Below are 10,659 nucleotides of genomic sequence, written 5' to 3' on the forward strand. Positions count from 1 at the left end.
CACCACCGTCAACAGAACACCAAATTATGGAATTTCTTGTGGAAGAATGGTGTCGGATCCCTCTAATAGAGTTCCAGACATGTGTAGAATCTATGCCAAGGTGCATTGAAGATGTTCTGGCAGCCATTTGTTTTGACAGTTACCTGTACATACACTCCTCTGATCACCACCTGGTTGTGTTCACTCAGGCACCTTCTTTTATTTGTGTGTGTTTGTAGGTTCATGTTTGTATGTGTATCATGGCTTGTTCGGGGGTTGGTGGGGGCCCGTCCAATCAAAATGAGCTTAGGGCTCCAAAAGAGCTAGAACCGGTTGACACTGTCCCCATTTGAGGTATTAGTGCTGTTTATATGCATTTGGTTTGCTTTGTGGACAGTTGTTTTTTGTGTCTATGCCTTTGTCCTGCTGGTGGTGATTGAATCAATGTATTGACTGACCTCCCAGATAAAGAAAGATGACACGTGAACATCATTGTATTAAACAGTGCAGTCGTGTATTGACTTTTTAATGTTGCTGTTGGACCCAGGCAAAATGGCTCACTGATTGTGTTTTAGATCAGAGACAGTGGCAGCTTCTAAAATGGACTGTTAGGGTCTGCTTCACTGCTTTCTGCCAGGAACACAATGAACCCAACATAACAAGGACTGTCTGGGGAGGGAGGGGGTTGTAATATTGTAATAGCTGAAATGGAATATGGTTTCCATATGTTTGATACTGTTCCATTACAATGAACCCATCCTCCTATATATCTCTTCCCACCAGCCTCCTCCTCAGAGAGATACATATTTCCCACAGATCACACAAACCCACATAGAATTTGAAAACAAATCAAACGTGGATAAACTTCCATATCTGTTAGTCTAAATACAGCAGTGTGCAGTCGCAACAAGATCTTTGGCCCGTTGCCATGAGAAAAGGGAAACCAGTGGAGTGCAAACATTGTAAATACAACCTATATTTATCTACCTGCACATTGTTACAACACTGTACATAGCCAATAATATAACATTTCAAATGTCTATATTCTTTTAACTTGTGAGTGCAAATTTACTTTGTCTGTCTGTTCCATTTGCTTTGGCAATGTAAACATGTTTCTCATGTCAGTAAAGCCCTTTGAATTGAATATATATGAGAGAGAGAGAGAGAGAGAGAGAGAGAGAGTTCTCTGTACAATCAAACCAGGCATTTACTCATCTACCAGAGTTAGAGTTCTGAACTACACACTAAAGCATGAAATAGATCAACAGAATATGAGATGAATATGAAAAGGGAGAATGGAAACAACCTGTTCAAATTGTATTATCCCACGTAATGTCATGTAATCATCCAACAAAAGTGGTACTCACTGTCAGAGGTTGCTGATAACATTTTAGACAACACGTTGCATTAAACCATAGGTTTGCCAGGATGGACATGAGAAAGAGATGTGATTCGTAGAAGGGGGTATTTTGGGGGACTGTACGTAACCATCACTTGGGAAGTCAGTGTGTAGCACCAGTCTACATGGAACTGTAGTAGTTATAGTAGGGGGAGGTGCATCGACTGACTGTCTGCTGTTTCTTCACCGAGCTGGAACATTTTACCATCAGACAAATCTCCCTCCCCCACTCGTTCCCTCACCTCTTCCTCAAGTCTTTCACAAAATGTACACACACACACACACACCCCCTTGCGTCAACCCTCCTTCCATTGCCTCACGCCTCCATTATTTTTCCTCTCCATCAACTCCGTGACACTCAGCAGTGAGCCGTGACATTACAGAAAAACAGAGAGGGTGGTAGAGAAAAGAGGGAGGTTGGGGAAGTAACACACAAGAGGGAGAATGTTGAAAGGGAGGAGAGAGCTAAATTTACAGCAAGCAAGCGTGCGAGAGAGAGAGTGGTAGAAAAGAGAGTGAGGGACATGTGATTTCTTCAATGTCAGGAGGTGACGTGGGGACGGCTGTTGCTGGGGGTGAAGGAGCGGTGAAGCAGTAAACTCGATGGCCCACAGATCTGATGAGGGAGTGGTCCCCTTGAAAGAAAGAGCTCAATCATTTACAGCCAAGCGGGGGAAAGAGGGAGAGAAGAGAACAGCAAGAAGAAAGGATAACAGAGAAGGGACTGGTGGCAGACAGCCATCAGTAATGGACAGGTACACTACGTGACCAAACCTATGTGGACACCTGCTCGCAGAACAACTCATTCCAAAATCATGGGCATTATTATGGAGTTGGGTACCCCCTTATCTGCTATAACAGCCTCCACTCTTCTGGGAAGGCTTTCCACTAGATGTTGGAACATTGTTGCGGGGACTTGCTTCCATTCAGCCACAAGAGCATTAGTGAGGTCGGGCGCTGATGTTGGGCGATTAGGCCTGGCTCGCAGTCAACGTTCCAATTCATCCCAAAGGCATTCGATGGGGTTGAGGTCAGGGCTCTGTGCAGGCCAGTCAAGTTCTTCCACATCAATCTTGACAATCCATTTCTGCATGGACCTTGCTTTGTGCACGCGGGCATTGTCATGCTGAAACAGGAAAGGGCCTTCTCCGAATTGTTGCCACATAGCCGGAAGCACAGAATCATCTAGAATGTCATTGTATGCTGTAGCGGTAAGATTTCCCTTCACTGGAACTAATGGGCCTAGGCCGAACAATGAAAAACAGCCACCGACATTATTCCGCCACCAAACTTTACGGTTGGCACTATGCATTCTCCTGGCATCTGCCAAACAAAGAGTCGTCTGTAGATGTATTCTACCTCTTTTTGAAAACCACAGAGCCAGTCCCTAGACGCATGACTAAGTCTCAGAGTTAACACTGTCATCTATCTCATATGTGTTACCACATAGGGAGGTAATGACGACATCAATATGGGAAATTAACTGACATTAGTGGAGGTCGGAGATAGAAATAGACCGGAAATATAGAAATAGGAGGTAGAAAGTGATATTCGAATAGTTTCCATGACCAAAACATAATGAAACTTGCGGAAGAATGTAGGGGTTTTCTGTATGTACTGAGAAGGGATCCTTCAAAAGGGCAAGGGGATGTAAGAATGGGTGAAAGTTGTGGGCAGACTTAAGAGTTCTTCATGATGCAGTCATTTTACACTCATTCCCAGGGCCACATTCTATTCTCTACATTTGAAAGAGCCGAAGAAAAAATCATGGAGTTGTTCATAAGTTTGGGTGATTATAGCCATAGCTAATTAGCTGCAGGTTTCAATTAAACCATTAAGCAACAAGCTAATCTCCACCATTTCTCCAACCTCTCATTTGAGCTCAGATATTCATTCATTTGACAAATGGTATTCATTTTCTCACATATATAAATATTCATATTCACACTGATGCAAATGGTTTTTCAATAGTGTAACATGCATGTGTACAGTGGGGTTGCAGTGCTGTCTAGTGGTCACCAGGTGTACTGCAACATATATTCATTTACATCTTTAAAACTCCCTTGGGTGGTAGTAAAGAGTGGTGTCTCAAACTAGCCCATTGTATTGTATTGGAACAGGTGTGTAAACTGGGTTTAGTAAAGTCATTATGCTGGAGACCACTGTAGTACATCAATCTTTCTTTTCCTAATTCATACACTGAATCTCTGAGTCTGTGATCAATCCCTGTTGCCTAACAGTGGAGCGAACAAGGTCCCTTAACGTGTGAAAATACATGACACATTCATTGTGACAACCTAGCAACCATAGTGCAGTAAAAGGCAATTGCCTAACAACTGTTGACAGTACAGGGAGTTCTACCTGTATATGAGCGAGACCTACCGTACATTACCCTTTATCACGTTCCCAATCACGTGGTTTAGAAAAAGCAGGACTGATCATAGTGGAGTCTCTCACATAGTCTATTCCAGTGACCAGAGGGAGGAGAGCTATAGTACCTTCAACAGTAACCAGACTTTCTCAACAGGCATTACACTTCAAAACCAAATCTCTCTCACAGTAATGTTAATAGGGTCTTTCCACCAATTTGGTGCCTTTTGAGAAGTGTAATTTGGTCAAAAATAACTTTTGATTTCACCTCATTTTAACCGTGTCTAAAAGAGCACATGTTCAACTATTAAAAAAAAGTTTTCCCTCATCTAAAAAAAATATATTTTATTAAGGGCCTATTAAAATGTCAAAAAAGTAATGATGATTTTTTTCTTAAATAAGCCAGACATCCACTTGTGACAGGGGAATGGAAGGTTGTTGCTAAAGGGAGTGGCAATTGAATGGAAGCCCTTCTCTATGAGTAACAGGGTTGACGTGTTCTGCCCAACCCGCTCAGTTTCTTCACCACGAAACAGCCAAAAAGATTAGAACCAGCTAACCTGCTTTTACGCTATGATTTGACTATTAGATGTTCTATTTAACAAAAATGAATAGTTTCACCATATTAAAAACGACAGGCCAGTTCACATAACAGGGTTGACCATACAATGAGGGACAGAGGTAAATGAATCACTAATCACATGAAACGAATACATCTTCAGAGATGACTTTGTTAAAGTAAAATAACTATGGCTTTACAATGATGTTGAAACTTGGGGATTAAGGGGGTTAAAATGTTCCTAGAAGTGACACAGGGTTGATGGAGGGACATGTCAAAAGGCTACATTTTGGTACTTCAGCAAGCCTTTATACATATCTGATTTATTTCTCTATTCGGTCTCTATTAAAAAAAGTCCCTTTGTTTAATATAACAGGTTTTTAAAATGTAATATTAGTGCAGAACATTGTGCACCAATATAAAAGGGATGCGAAAGGCACTCTTAGTGGAACGACCCAATAGTAAACAAGTAGATAACGGTGGTTTTCACCACCACACTGTTTATCAGTTAACATGCGATAGCACAGTAGCAAAGGACAGAAGAAAAGTAAAAAATATATACCATTTTGACTTGTACCGCCCCATTAATTGTTCATGTGGGGGAGGTTTGGTGAATGTACTTTAATGAAATAGAATTTGGCACTTCTGCCATTGTGTAAAAGATACATATTGCTCAGTTCCCCCCACCCTGGACTATGGAGAAGTGGATATTGTTTATTTGTAGTAGATTTGCTCCGCATCACTCCTCCCAGAACCATTTATCGAGCTCAGTAACCATCCGATTCTCAGGGTGGCCTCTGATGTACTCACAGCTGTTGCAAGCATTCTGAATGGGGAAGCTGTTGATACGGACCGTGTGGATCCTCTGCCACTTGAAGTATTTACGGTACATCTCCTCATTCTCGTCCAAGAAGAGGAGGTGTTTGGCCAGGGCTCTGGGCGAGCGGAAGTCATCCACATGGATGAAGGAATCTCCAGGGATGAACTTCTCATAGTTCCCTCTTGTCGGGCCCATGACCACAGGAACTGCACCCAACTTGAGAGCGTTATATAGTTTTTCTGTGATGTAGTCCTTATGGACAGAGTTCTCAAAAGACAAGTAGAATTTACAGCTGGCCACGATCATTCTGTATTCACTAAGAGATACCCTTTTGTTGAAAGGGTCCCCGTAGGTGTGAATCCTGATGAATTTGCGCAGCTCCATGTAGTACCAAGTCCTCTTGTGTCCTGGGTTCCAGTTGCTAACGATCCAACAGACCAGTCGGTTTTTATGTGGGACAAACTCCTCCCTCTCTTTAGTCTGAGGGACGAGAGAGCCATAAGGCATGTTGATGTCTGCATCCTGCCTGTAGTTCAAAGTCACATTAAACAGATCTTCCAAGCCAGGTATTCTATTCGTGTGTGCCGGCGATTCGAAATTCATCCACACCCATTTCTGGAAGGAGGGCCGTGGATCTTGGGGCAGGTTGGATAAATCCTCTTCGATTTCTCTGTGGTGGATGAGAACGGCATCCGCTTGACTGTACAGCTCTCTGTCCGCTGTCAGGTGACAGCCTTCGATGTTGTACAAGGACCTGCAGGAGTTCAGTTTAAAGGGATGGTCAAAGGGCCAGTGCCAGACCAGCACGGTAACGTCCTGTTTGTGCTCCGCCTGGAAGTGCTTGGCCAGGACAGGGAGCCAGGTGATAGCAGGTCGGTACAGTAGACAGGTCAGCAAGCAGCCCAGCAGGAGAATGCCCATCAGGCTCTGGTGCCCAATTCTACAATTTGGTCCAACACACGTCATTTGGCCTGCCAAAAGGAAAGGCTGTTCGTTTATAAGTTTATTAAGAAAAGGCAAACACATCTAAATCACTATTATTGCATGTATTCGTAAAGTTGACAATGATTATTTTAGCACGAGGACTACTGGTCAATCATAAACTCAGACCACAGACAGGTTTTAGGGTGCGGGCAGACATCTGCTGACGAGGCTAGTTCTCTATCAGCGTACCATTTCATTGGTTCACTAGTCATGCATATTATGTGGTTGTCATAACAGTAATCAAAGTCAATAAGACAAGCTTAGGTTTCTGTTAGGTTAGTGACTGAGGCAGTGGTTGTCACTAAGATCCTGAGTTCACAGGACATGCTTTCCACCCAGAGAAACAAATTAGTCATGTGGTCAAACTAAACAAATACTCTGGATATTTATCTGGGCTATTGTGTGTAGAGAGTCCACCCTCTGAACCAGAATATAGCAATAACTATTGAGGATACAGTAAGACTATTGAACTAAGGGGTCATGGGACCCAATGTGTTGGGGGCTGTGATTTCACCCGTGCCCGGGGTAATTAACTACAGGATGCAGGATATGTAACCTAAAGGGTTACTGATGAGAGGAGGACAGGTTCTACGTAAACATACTACGCAGTAAAATACAGACAGCATGTTATACAACGGGAAATACCAGAGTAGACAATAAATGACATGGTAATAACAAACCTGTGTGACTGTTTTGATAACAAGTTGCCATAAAGCCAGCTAATATTTAAATACATGAATATAGCTATGTAGGATCTATACGGTATCTGACCAAACCTTTGTTCCGATGTTCTGTTTCGACTTGTCTGTTAAAAGAAACACAAAATAATTTAACACAACCAATTATTTAGACTTGATAAAAGACAAACACATACTAAACTCAACACTAAATCAAACAGACAGAGACTCCATTCAAACATAGAGAACAGCTACATCCAATAATTCATATCTTCACCACATTCCACACTGCTCTTCAAGGAAATAATATACTGGGTGAAGGGTGCTTACCTGCTAGCTCTGAGATTTGACTTTGAACTTAAACAGAATGATGTTGCTAGCTTTGACTAAAAGCCACACCTGACACCTAGCTGAGTCACATTGCAGTCATGTGCCTCCACAACGTTGAGTGAGGACAAGCCTAGAACTGGTGTGCTACTACAGGCAGAGGGACAGCCTCTCTAGCCTTTGCCCTTCATGTCACACCTTAGACACACTGCCCACTTCCCTGCCGTGTGCAATTTGTCAAAGAAATACACACCTTCATAATGTGCTTAGTTTTGTCAATGTGGGTTGGAGAGCGACCCTTCTGTAGGTTCTCACTCCTGCCCCAGAGTTGTAATTGACCTGGTGCAGTTTATCAACCAGCTGATTATTAGAGTCAGGTGCGCTAGATTAGGGTTGGAGCGAAAACCTACAGCATGATAGCTATCGGGGAACAGGGTTGGAGAGCCCTAGTATATCATGTGTAAGTAGTGTTATGAAATGTAAATAATATTTTAAAAGAGAATGTATACGTGTAATGCAGTGTAAATATCAGAGAAGGAGGAAGTAAATACTCAAAATATTAATCGTAAGGTAAAGATTAAACTTGTCATCAGACAGTAAAGATTCTCTTTGGTAGGAGTCCTTTTGAAACCAGATATTAATTAGCTTCTTCTATAGCTGCGTTTACACAGGCAGCCCAATTCTGATATTTTTCCACTAATTGGTCTTTTGACCAATCACATCAGATTATTTCACATCAGCTCTTTTTCAGACTTGTGAGGCATCTGTTTCTTAAACTAGACACTCACATGTACTTGTCCTCTTGCTCAGTTGTGCACTGGGGCCTCCCACTCTTTCTATTCTGGTTAGATCCAGTTTGCACTATTCTGTGAAGGGAGAAGTACACAACGTTGTACGGGATCTTTAGTTTCTTGGCAATTTCTCAAATAGAATAGCCTTCATTTCTCAGAACAAGAATAGACTGATGAATTTCAGAAGAAAGGTCTTTGTTTCTGGCCATTTTGAGCCTGTAATCAAACCCACAAATGCTGATGCTCCAGATACTCAACTAGCCTAAAAAAGGTCAGTTTTATTGCTTCTTTAATCAGCAGTTTTCAGCTGTGCTAACATAATTGCAAAAGGGCTTTCTAATGATAAATGTGCCTTTTAAAATGATAAACTTGGATTAGCTAACACAATGTGCCATTGGAACACAGGAGTGATGGTTGATGATAAAGGGCCTCTGTACTCCTATGTAGATATTCCATAAAGAAATCTGCCGTTTCCAGCTACAATAGTCATTTACAACATTAGCAGTATCTACACTGTATTTCTGATCAATTTGATGTGATTTTAATGGACAACAAAAATGATTCTTTCTAAAACAAGGACATTTTTAAATGACTCCAAATGTTTGAAAGGTAGTGTACACATAGTATCGCTAAAAACTGCTTGCCATTAAACAACTTTAGTACAAACTTTCACCACCTGTGATGAGCCAAACATCCTTCACTTCTTGTTTATCTCACAAGCCTTCTGTAAACTATGAAAGCCCTCTATGTTCATGATAGATAGAGCTAAGGTTGCAAATCAGCAGGGAATAAGTGAGGATTTCTGAAAAAAAAAGGGAATTTATTAAAAATTTTACAACCCTAAATAGAGCTAAATATAAGCACTATAATGTAAACAGACAGGCAATTCTCACATAAAAGCTACACTACATGACCAAAAGTATGTGGCTCGTCAAACATCTCATTCCAAAATCATGGGCATTATTATAGAGTTGGTCCCCCCTTTGCTGCTATAACAGCCTCCACTCTTCTGGGAAGGCTTTCCACTAGATGTTGGAATATTGTTGTGGGGACTTGCTTCCATTCAGCCACAAGAGCCTTAGTGAGGTCGGGCGCTGATGTTGGGCGATTAGGCCTGGCTCGCAGTCGGCGTTCCAATTCATCCCAAAGGTGTTCAATGGGGCTGAAGTCAGGGCTCTGTGCAGGAAAGTCAAGTTCTTCCACACTGATCTCGACAAACCATTTCTGTATGGCCCTCGCTTTGTGCACGGGGGCATTGTCATGCTGAAACAGGAAAGGGCCTTCCCCAACTGTTGCCACAAAGTAGGAAGCACAGAATCATCTAGAATGTCATTGTATGCTGTAGCATTCAAATTTGCCTTCACTGGAACTAAGGGGCCTAGCCTAAACCATGAAAAACAGACCCAGACCATTATTCTTCATCCACCAAACTTTACAGTTGGCACTATGCAGTGGGGCAGGTATCGTGCTCCTTGCATCTGCCAAACCATGATTCATCACTCCAGAGAATGTGTTTCCACTGCTCCAGTGTCCAATGGCTGCAAGTTTTATACCACTCCAGCCGACGCTTGGCATTGCATATGGTGATCTTAGGCTTGTGTGCGGATGCTCGGCCATGGAAACCAATTTCATGAAGCTCCAGACGAACAGTTTTTGTGCTGATTTTGCTTCCAGAGGCAGTTTGGAACTTGGTAGTGAGTATTACAACCGAGGACAGAAGATTTTTACGCGTTACGCGCTTCAGTGCTCAGCGGTTCTGTTCTGTGACATTGTGTGGCCTACCACTTTGGGGCTGAACCGTTGTGGCTCCTAGACATTTCCACTTCACAATAACAGCACTTACATTTGACCGGGGCAGCTCCAACAGGGCCAAAATTTGACATATTGACTTGTTGGAAAGGTGGCATCCTATGACGGTGCCACGTTGAAGGTCAATGAGCTCTTCAATAAGGCCATTCTACTGCTAATGTTTGTCTATGGAGATTGCATGGCTGTGTGCTCAATTATATACACCTGTCAGCAAAGGGATTGGCTGAAATAGACAAATCCACTCATTTGAAGGTGTCACCATATAATTTTGTATATATAGTGTATATTGGCAGGAAGGATGTTTGGCATGCATTTTACATTTACAATAAATCATGAAAGTGGCCATTTTAGGCAATTTTTAGAGCTTATACATGTGTCCTGTAAGACCCTATGATCTGTAAACCGTACGTGATACAGAAAACAGTGTTAAGAGTCAACATTTTTCTATTAATTTATTCAACATTACAAATATTTATATCTCAAAAGTACCCTTTTTGATTTTGTTAATTTTAAGATTGTTTGGATAATACACTCTACAAGTACATACAAGTTGAAAGTTTACATAGACCTTAGCCAAATACAATGAATGTAAGGGGTGCGTGTTGGTGGCAGGGAAGTCAGGTGCAGGAGAACGAATTTGGTATCAACGGAGTTGTTTAATAAAATGCTGACAAAACTCCAAAACAACCAAAATGTACAAAATAACAAAGTGGGTACAAACCCGTCACACACCAACACTACATACACATCACATACAATCAAAACATTCTCTGACAAGGACATCAGTGGAAACAGAGGGTTAAATACACAACATGTCATTGATGAGATTGGAACTAGGGGTGAAGGAAGACAAGACAAAACCAATGGAAAATGAATCAGTGATGGTTAAAAGGTTGGTGAAGTCGACAGCCGAACATCGCCCAAACAAGGAGAGGGACCGACTT

The 10,659-nt window shown here is 42.0% G+C and overlaps 1 protein-coding gene across 5 annotated transcripts; it reads right to left on the reverse strand.

The window, feature by feature from the left end:
* Window positions 1-471: 471 nt before the first annotated feature.
* Window positions 472-7,460, reverse strand: LOC109893572 (alpha-(1,3)-fucosyltransferase 9). 5 transcript variants are annotated; one of them, XM_031834887.1, is made up of 3 exons: window positions 7,369-7,460; window positions 6,888-6,916; window positions 472-6,098 (listed from the first exon to the last, which is right to left on the reverse strand). In XM_031834887.1, exon 3 carries the CDS (start codon window positions 6,091-6,093, stop codon window positions 5,047-5,049), a length of 1,047 nt encoding a protein of 348 aa, XP_031690747.1. In that variant the 5' UTR covers window positions 6,094-6,098; window positions 6,888-6,916; window positions 7,369-7,460; the 3' UTR covers window positions 472-5,046. The 5 variants fall into 5 exon arrangements, with proteins under 5 accessions (XP_031690747.1, XP_020342427.2, XP_020342429.2 ...); XM_020486838.2 differs by having other exon boundaries at window positions 7,119-7,447; XM_020486840.2 differs by having other exon boundaries at window positions 472-6,114; window positions 7,119-7,447.
* Window positions 7,461-10,659: the final 3,199 nt, after the last annotated feature.

This window comes from Oncorhynchus kisutch, linkage group LG10 (assembly GCF_002021735.2).
Source record: "Oncorhynchus kisutch isolate 150728-3 linkage group LG10, Okis_V2, whole genome shotgun sequence".
Taxonomy (NCBI): domain Eukaryota; kingdom Metazoa; phylum Chordata; class Actinopteri; order Salmoniformes; family Salmonidae; genus Oncorhynchus; species Oncorhynchus kisutch.

Bases quoted from the DNA above. Each gene is read 5' to 3' on its own strand.
- LOC109893572 (XM_031834889.1), bottom strand. From the start codon at position 6,822: ATGGCAACTTGTTATCAAAACAGTCACACAG. The intron at 6,099-6,791 runs GTTTGTTATTAC...TCCTTTTGGCAG, and splicing joins TTATCAAAACAGTCACACAG to GCCAAATGACGTGTGTTGGA.